The sequence below is a fragment of the Rasamsonia emersonii genome (assembly GCF_000968595.1).
Source record: "Rasamsonia emersonii CBS 393.64 chromosome Unknown ctg1118621762384, whole genome shotgun sequence".
NCBI lineage: Eukaryota > Fungi > Ascomycota > Eurotiomycetes > Eurotiales > Trichocomaceae > Rasamsonia > Rasamsonia emersonii.
In genome coordinates, this window is record NW_013562564.1 from 17,461 (window position 1) to 33,347 (window position 15,887).

Below are 15,887 nucleotides of genomic sequence, written 5' to 3' on the forward strand. Positions count from 1 at the left end.
AAGTTAGTTATATACAGAGCTGCTATTGCATATATCCAATGGCGGTCAAATTGTTGATGTGTGGCACGAGATGTTCGCAACTTGACTCCCTCGATGATGGTTTGGTACCCCCACTTGGAGGGGTTCCCGGAAAATTGATATCTCCAGTCGGCCCGCTATCGGAAGGGGTAACTCGAAGACGCGAAGCATCGGCATTGATCCGATCCAGCCTACAGAGTACGGAGTATGCCATTCTAAACGTCATTTCTGTTTCTGTTCGACAAAATTATGTCTCAATCAGACTTTGACTTGGAAGTCACAGCAGATACTGGGAAGCGTTCATCGCAACAGCCCTGCAAGCCTTGAAGGTATCACGTGAACTCCGGCTTGCTGACAAGATTCAACTCGCGGCCATTCCAGCATCTTGGTCATTCCCACCAATGAACTGTATCCTTCAAGCTTGTCCTGAGTAATCCGTGATATTATTGCCTATCGAATTTCTCGTCCATGACAAGATTGCTGGCAGGAACCATTGTTCCTACCTGTTTGACAGCCGTCTTTGTGGCCGGAGGGAACAGCGTCTAATGTCCTACGCTACATCAAATAAAGGTTCACGAGCCAACCTGCAACTCTGGGTGACTGCCTACCAAACAGATTGGCTGTCTTCATTGTCGGACTGTGTCCTGGAGAACCCGATCCAGAGCCTCTTTCCCAATCCGGCGAAGATCAACCCTCCACTTGTTCGTTTCGATCGCTAAAAATCCCCGACCACGCTTTCTCCGTACTGACGTGCCCCCAGGGGAACAGACTGCGGAGAACATCACTGTCATACATGTGGTTATGCAAGGTGTATCTGCAGAGACCTCGCGGAATTAGCTCGGCACAAATTTTCCGCTCAATGTGGCCTTGTAGCTTGGGATGGATAGCCTTGCAAACTGTCTCTGTACTGGCGTCCAGGTGAAGACCAATGAATTAGGTAGGATTGATAGGAGTACTCCGTAGTAATCAATTCGTGGAGGATTGATCGTGCGTGGTTGGTCCAAGGCAAGGTGGCTGGCTCCGCTGATCAATGTTTAGTAGCATTGCAACGTGGTGTGGAAGACTGTTGAAGGACATATCCTCTGCCATGCAGGTCTAAGGGGACAATATTTCATTCAGCAAAACACACCGCCTGGGCAGTTGATACTTGATAGAGTCAATGGGGATAGAGGACAAAAATCTAGACCACGACGCCATGCTTGAAAATGATAGGGCGACTGTTTGGAACAGCAAAGAAAGTTTGTGGTTGAGCGACTCTCGGTCCCTGGTTCGGTTGCTGTGGAGGCTGCTATTGTTGACAACTTCTAGGTAGTTGATCCGAGCCAGCTCCCTAAGCCACGCCGGGAAAGGAGGCCCTCATGGGGTCCCGCAGTATCCTGAGCCTCTAACCAGCAGAGAGACAAGCTTTTTTCCAGCATTAATATTGTAACTCGAACCTGGCTTCTAAATAAATAACAATCCTCGGCCGATCTGCAGTCGAGCTTAGTCCGCTGTGCCGAACTGCAGCATCGATCAGTGCTGCGTGCGACCCCTCTCTAAATCTCACCTTCCTTTACCCCATATCGTCCTCCAATTGTTGATTTACCATCCGGCACACCCACCCCTTTTTTGTATCTCTGGAAAGCCCTTGATGAGTGTCCGCCACCATCATGTTGCCGGTCGAGAAGCAGTGGATTAATGTACAGCAAAAGACCTTCACAAAATGGTTAGTCGTCTCAGGATTGAACCTCGTCTGGCTGTGGTGACCTCGGAGCTCAACGAATCTTGACAACAGGATCAACAACAAACTTAAGGTCCGAAACATAACCGTCGAAGACCTGGTGCACGATCTTTCGGATGGCGTGAGTCACATCTCCTCTGCCCGTACGCCTTCTCTGTCAACAGCATCCCTCTGACCTCCATTAAGGTCATCCTCATTCACCTGCTTGAGATCCTGGGCGGCGAGTCTCTCGGTCGATATGCCTCCAAGCCGAAGCTACGTGTGCAGAAATTCGAGAATGTCAACAAAAGTCTTGATTTCATCAAGGGGCGGGGGATACAAATGACCAACATCGGGGCGGAAGACGTTGTTGACGGTAACAGAAAGATCATCCTGGGGTTGATCTGGACCCTTATCTTAAGATTTACCATCAGCGACATCAACCAAGAGGGTCTCTCGGCAAAGGAGGGCTTACTGCTATGGTGCCAGCGGAAGACTGCCTGCTATCCCGAAGTCGAGATCAAAGATTTCTCCACTAGCTGGAACGACGGACTGGCCTTCTGCGCCCTTCTCGACATTCATCGACCGGACCTGATCGATTTTGACTCCCTGGACAAGAACGATCACCGTGGGAACATGAAGTTGGCGTTTGATATTGCTACGAATGAGATTGGCATCCCGGACCTGCTCGACGTCGAGGACGTCTGTGATGTGGCCAAGCCAGACGAGCGATCGCTCATGACCTACATCGCTTACTGGTTCCATGCCTTCTCGCAGCTCGAGAAGGTCGAAAATGCCGGTAGACGGGTAGAGAAATTCATCACCAATATGCAAGGCGCCTGGGAGATGCAGAGTTCCTACGAGCGGAGAATGAGGGAGCTGCTCCGCCAGATCGCCGAACAGAGGGCTCAATGGCGTGAGTCATCCTTCGAAGGAACCTACGCGGACGCGAAAGAACAGCTCAACCAGCTCTCGCAATACAAGAGAGATAAGAAGCGGAAATGGGTGGCGGAGAAGTCCGATCTCGCCGCTCTGCTAGGAAACATCAAGACCAAGCTCAGCACCTACCGCCTTCGCGCGTACGAGCCTCCTCCAGAGCTGCGGCCCGAGGTCCTTGATCGCGAATGGGAAGGCCTTACCAAAGACGAGCAGGAACGCAGTCAGCTTATCAACGAGACTATTCGAGATATCAAGAATGCCCTCCGTCGCTCATTTGCAGACAAAGCCAACGATTTCGCGCTCACGCTGAAGACACTGTCTATGGCCATTTCCGGGCTGGAAGGCGACGTGGAGGATCAACTCGCTCACGTTCAACGCCTGAACGACAATCTACCCCCTCTTGATGCTTTCTTGGAAACAATCGCCGAGCTGGACAAACAGTGTGCCGAAGCGAATATCGAAGAGAATGACTATACAACGTACACCTTGGATGACCTATCATATGAGCTTGGGCTGGTAAAAGCGAGTGTGGCCAAGAAGCTGGCATTCCTCGAAAACCAAATGGTCGCACGGAACATGACAAACCTGACACCTATCCAATTGGAGGAGTTTGAGTCGGTGTTCCGGCACTTTGACCGCGACGGCTCAAACACTCTTCATGAGATTGAATTCTCCGCAGCTCTTGCGAGCTTGGGACTCGTCTACGATGAGGACGAGATGCACGAAGTCTTCCTGCAGACGTCTGGCGGAAAGTCAAGCGTCACGTTTGAGCAGTTCATCCGATTTATGGTCAGCGTAACAGAAGACCAAAACACGGCGGAGCAAGTGTTTCAAAGCTTCCGTGAGGTTGCCGACGGAAAGGTGTGTGCCAGATCATTTGTTTTTGAGTTCTCGACTGCAGATTCCATACGCATACTAACGCTTTCATTTCATAGCCCTATGTTACGGAACTGGATCTCAGGCATTCCCTCATTCCTGACGACCTTATCGAAAATCTCATTCAGACGATGCCTAGACATGAGGGCCCAGATCTCCTGGAGGATAGGGACGTTCCCAAATATGATTACATCACCTTCATGGAGCGGATGATGGATACTGGCAACAACAATGGGCAGGACCAGTCCAGTGGCCACCAGAAGCAACCCTCGATCAACGGAGGCCATTAAAGGATATCCGATTTTAGCATTTACGGTCGTTTGCGGGGTGTTCTTCTTTCCTTCGGTGGGCCGGTGTTTTGGGGACCTAGCGGCGGTCTGTTATTTGTCTTTTCCCATAAATTCTTAATCTTGCGTACAGGACAGTCCTTTTCTTTCTTCGGTGCGCTTTCTGGATACAGCCCATAGCCTCTCGTTTGGTGATGCCAGGTACGTCACTCATCATCCTCTCAAATTGACTTTACTATTGTTGCATACGTTAATACTTCGAACTCTTTTATCTTTCAGAGGACAGTAAAACCGAGAACTGGTATCTGTATGCTTACCACGTAGCTTAGTTGCATAAGACTGGACAAAAATATCGGCTTGCATCAATATATTATTTCTTCAATTCACATTTGACAATCATTGCGTCCCCACTCTAAGCTTCGAATTGTATGGATGTATTCCGTACATACGGAGTACGCATAGCTTGGGACTCCCCATACGGAGTAGATCATCGCATCACGTGACATAGCTTCTCAGCCACCTGTAAATGATCGACGCCCCAGTGTCATCCAAACTGTTCTCACAGGAGCTCGGAACTCTCACTTTTCTTCCACCTTTCTTCTGTTCTATTTGCCCATTTTCTTTTTTTCGACTGACCAGTATACCCATTGATAGAGCAATTGTTGCAGAAATGGATCGCAGCCTGGATGAGATCATCGCTGAACGTCCCGTAAGTTCTCCGAGCTGTTCTGCTGCTTGCTGCTTGCTGCTGCAGAACGTGATCGACTACGTCACATGCTAGAGACTGACATGAGCGTTCACATATAGAAGCAGAACCGCCGTGGACGTGGAAATCGTAGTAATGCCCCCCGCGACGGCGTCAAAAAGGTGCAGTTTGGCCCCTTCGTCCTGCCACGTCCTGCCTGATCGACCCGATTATCTGACTTGGTTCCCCGTTGCTAGGTCTCCTTCCTCCTCCTCCTATCGCGTCCTGTCGCTCCGTGAAAAGCATCCGATGGTCGGGTTTCATGGCCCTCGGGCCTAAACCGCGGCCACAATGCGCGCAGAAAGATGGATCGTTATCACAATAACATAGAATGACTCCAGCTGACCTTGTCCTCTTTTTCTTCAAATGTAACAGTCATACCGAGAACGTGTTGATCTAGATCGGTAAGAGTTTGCTCTTTGTTTCGGAGGTTTGGGAAGGGTTGCTAACTGGGTTTTTGACAGTGATTGGGTTCATGACAAGTTCGAAGACGACTCAGACAGTACGTTCTAGCCTCAGAACTCGAGCAATGTCTTGTTCTCTGGCTTACCTCTTTTGTTCTCTTTTCAGCGCCTACATATCGTCGCGAGTCCCGCCCTCGACGTGGTGATCGCTACTCTCCCGAGCGCGAGCGGTATGTTTTTCCACATGTCGATCGTTATGTACAAGTTGCTAATGTGAGTAATGTAGCGGCCCTACAGGGGCTAGGCTCCGTATTGAAAATCTTCACTACGACCTGACAGAAGACGATCTGGAGGTATGTCAAACACATTCTTATCATAGAGCAGCCGCTGACGAGGCTTTTTATTGGAACAGGATCTATTCACCCGAATTGGACCGGTTACTCGCGTGTCTATCGTATATGATCGCGCCGGACGCTCCGAAGGTATCGCGTACGTTACATACAAGTACATTGAGGATGCGAGAACGGCTATTCGTGAATTCGACGGTGCCAACGCAAAAGGCCAACCGATCCGCATTACTCTCGTTTCTTCCGGACGCGGTGGCCGGAATCCGTTTGACAATATCGAGAAGCCGAAGGGAAGTCTGTTTGATCGCATCGAACGCCCACGCGATAGACGCAGCCTCAGTCCGGAAAGCGATAGTGATCGTGGACGTCGGCGTGGAAAATACGGTCCTCGCCGTAGTGATGTCTCCAAGCCCCCTCCCGACCACATTGATCGCTATGTGCCGGGACAGCGCTCTCCTGTCCGCCGCGGACGACGCGGTGAACGACGTGAAGCGAAGAGAAGAACGGACAGCAAGGGTCGCCCGCTGGTCAACGGTCGGCCGAGAAAGACTCAGGAAGAACTTGACCAAGAGATGGATGACTACTGGGAAAATGCCAACGTCGGAGCGAGCAATAACACTGAAAAGGAAGCCGCTGCCCCAGAGCAGACTCAAGAGGCGGCACCTCCATCGAACGCTGCAGCTGGCGATGTCGATATCGACATGGTCGAGTAAACCGACAGGTGTCCTGGGATACAGTCGCTCTTGAATCCTTTTTTATTTGTTCTTCGTTCCCCTCTACAAAAACAAAAGTTGCGCTGGTATCGGGTTATGGTTGATATTTTGTGTTTTTTCAGAACCAATGCATTATTAGTATTAGCGTTCAACTGAATGTCTCCTTCGGTTCGGCTTCGGTCAGATAGTCCAGCAAGAAGAATACCAATTTGATTTTTTTTTCTCCTTCTCTCTACGTTTTTCTTTGTCCGGTCTGTCTGTAGTATTGTAGTAGGGCCCTAAACCGGTCATAGTGAGTAAGCTACCGTACTTACGATCAATAAATCATAAATTGATTTAAATTGAGATCGATGGAAATTCTATTGTTGATATACGTTTGTTTGTGAAACAAGTTTTAATCGATTGATTTGATGAATGAACGATTCATCATCGTCGTCGTCATCATTGTCATCTAGGTAGGTAGCCTATAATAAAAATCTATACCTATCTGTTCTGTTCTGTCCCGTCTTGTCTACCGCCAGAGTCCGTATGGCTCCCGACAGGCTTTCCACAGCTTGATGGTTCCGTCTTCGCTTCCGGTGCCGTACAGCTTGCCGTCTGGTGAGAAGCTGACGGACCAGATCGGGCCGTGGTGACCTTTTTGGACTTCTGTAGGAAGGAAAAAGAAAGGAAGTAATTGTGTTAGCGTTGTGCTTCTATGCCTTTTTTTTTAGGAGAGAGAGCGAGAGAGATGGGGGAGGAGGGAAGACATACCAAGTTCCTCATCGGTGTGCAAATCGTAGACTCGAGCCCAGGTGTCCTCTCCCGCACCACCGGTGACGAAACGACCAGTCTCGTTGTTCACGGCCACACTGGCGACCTCGTACTTGAAGTCGACCTTCTTGAGCAATCGGCCCGGCGTTGCGCCATCGAACAGATACACACTCTTCCCGGCGGCGACGCTCAGGATGCCCGGGTCGTTCGGCATGGTGGCCAGGCTGTTGAGTTCGCAGCTGCCAATGGTGCCCTCGACCGAGTACTCGACAACCGGATGTCGTGACCGCAGGTCCCACCATCGAATCTTTCGGTCCTCTGCTGCCGTGGTGAGGATGTTGTAGTCTTGGTTCCAGACAATGGACTTGATCGTTCCCCCGTGGACGCCGGGCCCGATTTCGTAGCTCGTCGTGGACTCGGATCCCGAACTAGGTCCGTTCGTCGAGCCCGAGGATGACCCGTTGGAGTCGCTCCGGGTGAGGTCAAAGATGCGGAGCTTCTTTTCGACGCCTCCGGTGGCAAGAACCTGAGGGTTCAGTTGGATAGGAAATGCGACCGCCCGGACAATGTGCGAGTGCTGCAGCGTGTGAAGGCACTCGCCTGTGTGCGTGTCCCAGACCTTACTGCCAGAGTAGTTAGCAGGATGAACGCTGTCTCATAGATCATGTTGGTCCTGGACGTACGCGGAAAAATCGGCAGCGGCGGTAGCTGCTATGTTTGCATCTGCCGATAGACGAGCCTGCCATACTGCGCCTTTGTGTCCCATAAACGTTCCAATCCTGGACAGCAGGTTAGCTCGCTTGCAAACCAGTTTTTGTGAGTGAAGCTGGAACGAACCAGTCGCCGGTAATACCATCACGGAGCATAGGATTGTTATCTGCAGCATTGGTCAGGTTTTGCTGGAGCAATTTCGAGAAAGATGGGTGATGATACCTTTGCATGCCGAGATCAAGTAATACTGATCATCTTCCACTATGGAAGAAAAGCTGATATGGGGAACAGGGCGCGAATGTCCATGACAGGTCAAAGGAACGACTTTGGGGATGTCTGTCAACTGTCAGCGATAATTCCCTTTGATATCGACAGCACACTCACCCGAAGCCATTTGGGCTCCCAGAAAGACACGATCGCCAACCCACCCAACAGATGAATACCAAAAATTGCTTTAGACACTGATTCCCAGAGTGATGAAATATGATATGTCAAGCACCTGGCATGGAAAAATCACGCGGAAATCTCCTCAAAGAAAAATCAAATGGAGACGACGGATCTGAGATTCTGATGACAACAGCAATGCAATAATAATTCAAAGCCCTGAATCATGAAAAAAGCACCAAGTAAGGCATCATATTCGTCAAGTCGTAACAGCCAAGAAAATCGAAAGACACGATTGGTTCGCTGGCGAGGGACAGCCAGGGACGGACGGAAGGATTGAGGTAGAAGGCAAAAAAGGAAAAAAGAAGCAACCAACGCCAGTGTCCTAGGTACAGTACAAGTCTTTATCACTGGCTTAGACACTCTGCGCACGCTCAGAGAATCCAGCGTTGTTTGCGCGAAGGTTGTGGTCTCTCTCTGGACCCCGGCAGTCGAGAGGGCAGGCGGGTATTCGACCGTAGTTAATTAGTGCCAGATTGAGATGGAGAAAATGTCCGATATGAAGCGCGCCTCCGGAGCAACTAACCCTTAGCCCTTGCAAAGCCCCAGTAGGGAATAGCGCAGTCGACAACCACGTGAGGGGTTCACGGCGACTTGTCAACCGCCAGCAGGAAACAGCGCAGCAGGTTTGATAATTCCTCGCCGGTTGCGGCGTCTATGTATGAATCAACATGCCGTTTTGTATGCGCATCTCGTCTCGAGGGGTGAGGTGTGTCGATTGGCCTGGAAACACTCGACAACGATGATTCTACTGCAGGAATCGATTCAGCACTCTCACCGCTCTTTGCAGGCTTTCCATCTTGTTGATTTTGCTGCTCTCGACGCTGCTACATGTGGAGATGATTTCCAAGAACTATCAAAGGCATACATAATCTACCTCATAGTCCACTCAGTCCAGATGCAAAGCCCCACTGCGCATAGTCAGTGGGAATCAGAGCATGCCTGTACAGGCCATAGCACATCCATCAGTGTATTCTCATGCTTCTGAGACGTCTAATATACAACATACTCTTTCATACTACATGCGCTGGATATCTAGAATAATGCTACAGTAACAATGCGCATGGCTGAATCTACTGGCTGGAATCTGTTCCTCACCGCCCACGTGATGCGATTAAGCCACCCCGCAGATGACGGCACATGACGGCACAATGGCGGGCGGTGATTCCCGACTGTCAACAGATGCAGTCTTCTCTCTTGGCAGCTGCTTGTGTCTCCTACACTTGACCGAATGTCTTGCTGAGACAGCTTTGGTTTCGGTCGCTTGTAATCTGCGTTGCCTTGACAGTCGCTGGCCAGCACATAAACTTTATGCATGTCTGAATACAAGCTCTCCGCGTCATTGGAGGGCCACGGCGATGATGTAAGTGGTCGACACTCTTCTCATTCCTATTGCCATAAACATTTGGCTGTTGTGCATGCTAAATCGAAGCACTAGGTACGCGTCGTGGCCTTCCCAAATTCAGAGACAGTGCTCACAGCCTCGCGCGATGCCACAGTTCGCATTTGGAGGCGAGTGTCTTCGCAGCCGCCCGCCTACGACTACACCATCTCTTCACACGGCTCCGCGTTCGTCAACTCCTTAGCCTACTATCCGCCCATTCCGCAGTTCCCTGAGGGTCTGATATTTTCGGGAGGGCAAGATACCATAATCGAAGCCAGACAGCCGGGGAAAGCCGCGGGGGAGAATGCAGATGCTATGCTCCTCGGCCATGGCCACAATGTCTGCTCGCTCGATGTCTCTCCCGAAGGCGGGTGGGTCGTAAGTGGAAGCTGGGATGGTTCAGCAAGACTATGGCGATTGGGGAAATGGGAGACAGATGTTGTGTTCGATGGTCACCAAGGTAGCGTTTGGGCTGTATTGGCCTACAACAAGGAAACAGTCATTACGGGTAGGTGACGTGTTTTCCTCCGAGCTTGTGCTGTAACCGCAGGGCTAATTCATATTGCAGGCTGTGCGGACCGTATCATTCGTGTCTTCAACACGTCTGGAAGACTGCTGCGAACCATCAAGGACTCCCGTGACGTCGTCAGAGCGTTGTGCAAGCTGCCTGATAACCACCCCTCCGGAGCTCAATTCGCCTCAGCAAGTAACGACGGCGTCATCAGACTATTTACATTGAATGGTGACCTTGTTGCAGAACTTCATGGACATGAGAGCTTCATCTACTCCCTGGCTGCCCTTCCGTCGGGCGAGATTGTCAGCTCCGGAGAGGATCGAACTGTGAGAATATGGAAAGGCACCGAATGTATCCAGACCATTACCCATCCAGCGATATCTATATGGTGCGTGGCAGTGTGCAATGAGACGGGAGACATTGTCACCGGTGCAAGCGACCGTATCGCGAGGGTCTTCAGCCGAGATAAGAACCGCCAGGCAGAGCCCGCTGTGATTCAGCGGTTCGAAACTGCCGTGAGGGAATCGGCAATACCACAGCAGCAGGTCGGAAATATCAACAAGGAGAAGCTCCCCGGTCCCGAATTCCTCAAGCAGAAGGCTGGGACCAAGGAAGGTCAGGTCCAAATGATACGTGAGGCAGATGGCAGTATCACCGCCCACACCTGGTCAACAGCAGCACGACAGTGGGTAGCCGTGGGCACCGTTGTCGACTCTGCTGGGAGCTCCGGCAGGAAGACGGAGTATCTGGGTCAGGATTACGACTACGTTTTCGATGTGGATATTGAAGACGGGAAACCTCCCTTGAAACTCCCTTACAACCTAAATCAGAATCCCTACGAAGCCGCCACGAAATTCCTTCAAGACAATGAGCTTCCTATGGGGTATCTCGACCAAGTTGCGAAGTTCATCATTCAGAACACGCAAGGTGCAACTATCGGCCAATCAAGCGAGTCACAGCAGCCTGCGGGTGCTGCAGATCCATGGGGTCAGGAACGACGATATCGCCCAGGAGAGGTCACGACGGCCCCTCAGCCTCCATCGGCGGCTCCATGGCGTCAAGATGTGCTTCCGCAACGATCCTATCTCTCTATTAGATCTGCCAATATCAAAGTCATTGCCAAGAAGGTGGAGGAGCTGAACCAACAAATCGTGAGCTCAGGTGCCAAGGACGTTTCCCTGAACCCGCCAGAATTGGAGACTGTCATGGCCCTCTGTCGCCTACTAGAGTCCAATGAATCCCTCCCTAAGGACAACGCGATTCTTGAGACTGGAATACTACTAGTGTTCAAGATAGCGGCTAAATGGCCAACTGCCAATCGACTACCTGGTCTCGATCTTCTTCGGCTACTAGCAGCGGCGACTCCATTAACTGCCCAGACGAAATATGATGATCAAGACTTGATCTCCGCGATCCAGCAGAGCGGGGTGTTCAACAGTCCTGTGAATGTCAATTATGCGATGCTTACAACCAGGATGTTTGCCAATCTCTTTGAAACCCCTGCCGGTCGTGAGCTCGCAGTCAGCAAATTCGACCAGATCCTGGATATGGTCAAGTCGGTCACCACGTATGAGGAAAGTGCGCCGAATCGTAACCTCACCATTGCCGTGACCACCCTGTACATCAATTATGCGGTGTATTTCACGTCAGAGGGGCGAGCCAAGGCTCCCGAGTCGTCGGAACGTGGACTTAGCCTGCTTGACGAACTAGCCAAGATTCTCTCGAAGGAGAAAGATTCCGAGGCCGTCTACCGCGGTCTTGTGGCCTTGGGCACGCTCGTCAAGGAGCTTGGCGACGAAGTCAAGAGTGCCGCCAAAGACGTTTACGACTTTAACAATGTGCTAAGCAAACTGTTGGACGCCGGTCTTGAAAGGGAGCCCAGAATCAAAGGCGTCGTCGGGGAGATCAGAGGCTTGTTATGATTGGAGATTTGATAGATATGATGATTGAACGTCACACCGAGTGTCTCGGAAGCTGGTTCCCCAGCATTGCATCAATGCATGAAAAAGGACGAGGTTAGAACTGCTCGACTTATTTACAATAGCGCATAGCAATTAGATGCATTCTAGACCATATGAACTTTTCTGTCTTGCATTCCACAATCACATGTTAGCAGATATTGGCGAAAGTGTTTTTGCCAGAGGTATTTAACATGTCTCCCTGGTAGATTTGATTCGTAAAGCGTCGCGTATAATGAATTCGTGGTAATACTCATATACTGGTCGCTGCCCATGGATAGTAGGTTTCTTTCAAGGGCTAGTTCATGGATGCATCCTCATGTCGCCAACAAAACCAAAAAAAGACATATATATCCTTTTAAAGCTTCTCATCGGCATCCACACCAACCTCGACAATCTGATCGATTCCAGGGTACTCTGGCAAATCGAGATCGTATTTCTCAGCGATGTCCTTGGTCAGGAACCGGCCGCCGACAAAGTGTCTGCCACGGTACCATTTCACGCACGGCTTGGGGGCCGTCAGGCTGACGAGCGCGCCGGGCATAAACTTGGACCCGGGGCCTTCCTTGGGCGGGCCGGTGGTGATGTCCCACGAGCTGGGGGCGTCGATGCTCAGCACGGGCACCTTGGTCTCCTCCATCTGGTAGATGATGGATGGGAAGGGCTCGCGCAGGGGACCCCCGAAGGAGAAGCCGAAGATGGCGTCGATGACGAGGTCGGCGGATTTCAGGGCCTCGGTGAAGTCGGGGACGAAGGGTACGTTTAGGTTCTTCAGCTGGATTTTGAGGCGCTGTCAAGCGGGTCAGACATCTAAACATAAATATGGAGGCTTCGTAAGGCATATATAGATCACTCACCTCGTATAATTCATTCTTACCCTGCTTGGGGTAGTAAACCGAAGGGTTGTACCCGTAATGGGCGAGATGACGAGCTGCGACCAGGCCATCTCCTCCTGATAGGCGTACGAACTATCAGCCTCACTCTGTATGGAGGAGTCTTTTTACCAGGCTCATGTTCATACCATTATTTCCTGGGCCGCACACGACAAGGACATTTTTCCCCTTGCTGAGAGGGTGGAAACGGTACACTGTTCCATGAATTGGTCATATCAGTTTCTTGCTTTTCAATGCGTAGACAAATAATGTGGTCTTGCGCATACCTGCTTGTGAAACAGAAAGACCCGCCAGCTCCATCAACTGATCGAGTGAAAAACCACCCACTTCCATGAGGTCCTTGTCGAGAGCCGCAGCATCTTTGGGGGAAATTGCCTATTTATTCAATAATCGGGAGTCAGTTGGTGGGCTACAAATAAAAAGAAGAAAAGCGTAGAGTGAATTGATGACCAAATCCATCCATACCTTGAGAGACATCTTTGCAACCGTGCTGTAGCGCCGGTACCCAGCGAGTATAGAACTGTTGTATTTCTTGAACAGCGTCGAGCGAAACATACAGCGCCTTACACAGCGCGGCGCTGTTCACAGTATCAGTGGGAAACGTTCCCCCAAATTGGGTCCGATTTATCTGTTTGGAGGGGTTCGGAAGTCAATTGGAAGGCAGTTAGATGCGAGTTGATAGTTGACTGATTCCGTCAAAGAACAGGTATATTACAAGGTAGCTTTATCTCATCAATCATGAATTAGTTACGTTGCTACAAACGTGTTCTCTCCTTCTTTCGCTGAGAAAGAAATATCGGTGGACAAAGTGGTTGTTGATTATCATTGCATCATAGTTAAGGCTATTGCCCGCCTTCATCTCCGACAACCAGCGATTCGACACCCCGTCCGGATCAACTCTTGTCCGAATCGCCGGGCCTCTCCCGAGCGGAATTGCTCCAGAATAATAGAAACCGATAACTGGAGAAAAACCGTCAGGGACCTGTCCACGCGAGAATTGGGGATTGTATCTGTCAGTCAATATGGTGGTCAGGATTCGTCTCTCGCGGTTCGGAAGACGGCATCAGCCGTTTTACAACATTGTCGTCGCCCAGGCACGGTACGTGAGAAATTGCTTTCAATTCCGGCAGGCCCAAAAAAAGTCAAGTTCTACGGCAATTCTTGCTGCCTGTGCTACTCCTGCAGTCCTAAGATAATAGAAGATATCTCCTCCGATGATTTCGTGTTATCGTACTTGCTAACTCGATTTTTTTTTTCATCTACAGATCAGCCCGCGACTCCAAACCCCTCGAAGTCATCGGCACCTACAACCCCATCCCCCAGAAACCGACGAACCTGACCGATGAAGAAGCGCAAACCGCGAAGCCGTACAAGGAGATTACGCTCGACCGGTCGCGCGCCAAGTACTGGCTTGGTGTGGGCGCGCAGCCCAGTGACACAGTGTGGCGGTTACTGAGCATGGTACGGCGGTCGCTTTACTATTGCAGTCGTGATTCTATTCTGTTCTTTTTTTTCCCGGAGCTTGTGATACAAATTCGAGAATCATGATGGGTAGTTAAACCGGATGTGTATGCTAATTGGCGTGTCTTGTGACATGACAGGTTGGCCTCGTTGAGCCCAAGCGGAAGAACTAGACGACGACCTCTTTGATCCCCTGGCGCCTGGTCTTTTAAAAAAAAAAGCAGATGAGGATGAACATGCAGATGGCAAAATTGCATCTCTGAATACTCCAGCGCGAGATCTCCTCGATTCGATCTGATTTCTCGTCTCATTCCGCATTCTACGAGCAAGCATATATCTACGTCTGAGATACGGCGTCTCGTCTTAGAAAAGAAAAGAAACCGGGGGATCCACTGAAGAGAAACGTCCAATTCAGCGGTATACTGACGGAGCAGGAAAAACAAAGTCACCCCGGTACTGCTCTCCTTACGAGTGTGGGCATGTGGACGGTGTGGAGGGTGATCATTATTGTGGGAAACAAAAATATTTCAGCATTTCCATGGCGTTTTGTGTTTTTGTGTTGGAAACGAGACTTTGAATTGAATCTCGTCTCGTCCGGCTGGGTTGACTGTATTATTTATCGAGTTTGAAGGGATATTTCTCAATCTTGTATGTATGTACAGTAGAGTATCTTGACTTGGGAAATTTTTGAAATTACTCAACTGCTGTCCATATAAAACAAGCACCTTCCTACTTATCCGTCCTAGTTTGAAAAAAAAAAGAGACATCACAGTGCAATTGTTGATTAACGCCTGTGACTATCTACCGGCACATCTTCTGGTCTATATAATACAGAACAACCATAAGCAAGGTGATGAAGACGAATAACCTTGCAATTTCCAAATACTCCGTAAATAGTGGCATGCCACAGTGGGTCCAAGAGCAACAACTTCTTGAGCGCGGGCCATCCATCTAAGTGTGGAGACTGACTGGGCCATTTATCAGATATGGAGTACGGAGTACTCCGTACATACATACCACACTTGACGGATAATCTATTTGTAATATCACTGTGTTTGTATTTGTGGTCTCGCTGAAGAAATTTAAAAAAAAAAGGCTTTTACGTGCACTCTCAGACTATATATATATATGAAGATAAATGAGATGTGTGTAGAGTTGGAAGAATATCAGAACTGGAAGAACTAAAAAATAAAGATTAGCAATAATACGAACACCTCTCTTCTCTTGGCTATATCTTTTACCTCTGCCAAACGACCAATAATAAAAAAAATATCCTAGTAATCATCCTGCATCTCTTCGACACAACCAAACAAGCTCTCGGCAGTTCTCCGTACGGAGTAAAAATGGCAGGCTAAAGCCTACCTAAGCGGCAGTAATAGTACGCAGTAGGTAAGTACCTACCTAAGTGGCTGTGGATATGGTTGGCCACTACCCCAGGAGCTGGACCAGCTGATAGGAGGATACCTAGGAGTATGACTTAACAGTGGCTTGTTATACGAGGATAGCAAAGCAAATTATACATGACGCCACCCCTCCATGACTCATGTCAGTCTTGTCAGGCAGGCTGTCAGTCCAATGGGATTGCTCCATGGACAGTAATACATGAATACTAGAAGCAAGGGGGTCTTTTACGTACTGTACAGTACATACAGTGCATAATCCAATGCAATGTTCATTGGATGACGGTCCAGTCTTCAGGTATGGAGTAGGTAATAACTTCTGATAGAAGGATTCTGCCTTT

The 15,887-nt window shown here is 49.8% G+C and overlaps 6 protein-coding genes across 6 annotated transcripts; 4 read left to right on the top strand and 2 right to left on the bottom strand.

Moving 5' to 3' along the window:
• Positions 1-1,667: 1,667 nt before the first annotated feature.
• T310_10105 (Alpha-actinin, sarcomeric (F-actin cross linking protein)) lies at positions 1,668-3,822 on the top strand (the record flags this gene model as incomplete). Its single annotated transcript, XM_013467466.1, has 4 exons — positions 1,668-1,723; positions 1,793-1,859; positions 1,925-3,517; positions 3,592-3,822. The coding sequence occupies 4 exons, from the start codon at positions 1,668-1,670 to the stop codon at positions 3,820-3,822; spliced, it is 1,947 nt and encodes a 648-aa protein (XP_013322920.1).
• Positions 3,823-4,489: 667 nt separating this feature from the next.
• On the top strand, positions 4,490-6,028 carry T310_10106 (RNA binding protein; the record flags this gene model as incomplete). The annotated part of the gene is made up of 6 exons (XM_013467467.1): positions 4,490-4,528; positions 4,940-4,968; positions 5,029-5,066; positions 5,135-5,198; positions 5,255-5,321; positions 5,381-6,028. 6 exons carry the CDS (start codon positions 4,490-4,492, stop codon positions 6,026-6,028), a joined length of 885 nt encoding a protein of 294 aa, XP_013322921.1.
• A 359-nt stretch (positions 6,029-6,387) lies between these two features.
• T310_10107 (uncharacterized protein) lies at positions 6,388-7,886 on the bottom strand (the record flags this gene model as incomplete). The annotated part of the gene is made up of 6 exons (XM_013467468.1): positions 6,388-6,479; positions 6,782-7,404; positions 7,465-7,560; positions 7,619-7,658; positions 7,715-7,828; positions 7,877-7,886. 6 exons carry the CDS (start codon positions 7,884-7,886, stop codon positions 6,388-6,390), a joined length of 975 nt encoding a protein of 324 aa, XP_013322922.1.
• Positions 7,887-9,251: 1,365 nt separating this feature from the next.
• Positions 9,252-11,756, top strand: T310_10108 (Polyubiquitin binding protein (Doa1/Ufd3); the record flags this gene model as incomplete). The annotated part of the gene is made up of 3 exons (XM_013467469.1): positions 9,252-9,299; positions 9,375-9,828; positions 9,889-11,756. The coding sequence occupies 3 exons, from the start codon at positions 9,252-9,254 to the stop codon at positions 11,754-11,756; spliced, it is 2,370 nt and encodes a 789-aa protein (XP_013322923.1).
• A 394-nt stretch (positions 11,757-12,150) lies between these two features.
• T310_10109 (uncharacterized protein) lies at positions 12,151-13,162 on the bottom strand (the record flags this gene model as incomplete). The annotated part of the gene is made up of 4 exons (XM_013467470.1): positions 12,151-12,582; positions 12,670-12,788; positions 12,952-13,060; positions 13,151-13,162. 4 exons carry the CDS (start codon positions 13,160-13,162, stop codon positions 12,151-12,153), a joined length of 672 nt encoding a protein of 223 aa, XP_013322924.1.
• Positions 13,163-13,707: 545 nt separating this feature from the next.
• On the top strand, positions 13,708-14,319 carry T310_10110 (37S ribosomal protein S16; the record flags this gene model as incomplete). The annotated part of the gene is made up of 3 exons (XM_013467471.1): positions 13,708-13,784; positions 13,951-14,146; positions 14,287-14,319. 3 exons carry the CDS (start codon positions 13,708-13,710, stop codon positions 14,317-14,319), a joined length of 306 nt encoding a protein of 101 aa, XP_013322925.1.
• Between the last annotated feature and the right edge of the window lie 1,568 nt (positions 14,320-15,887).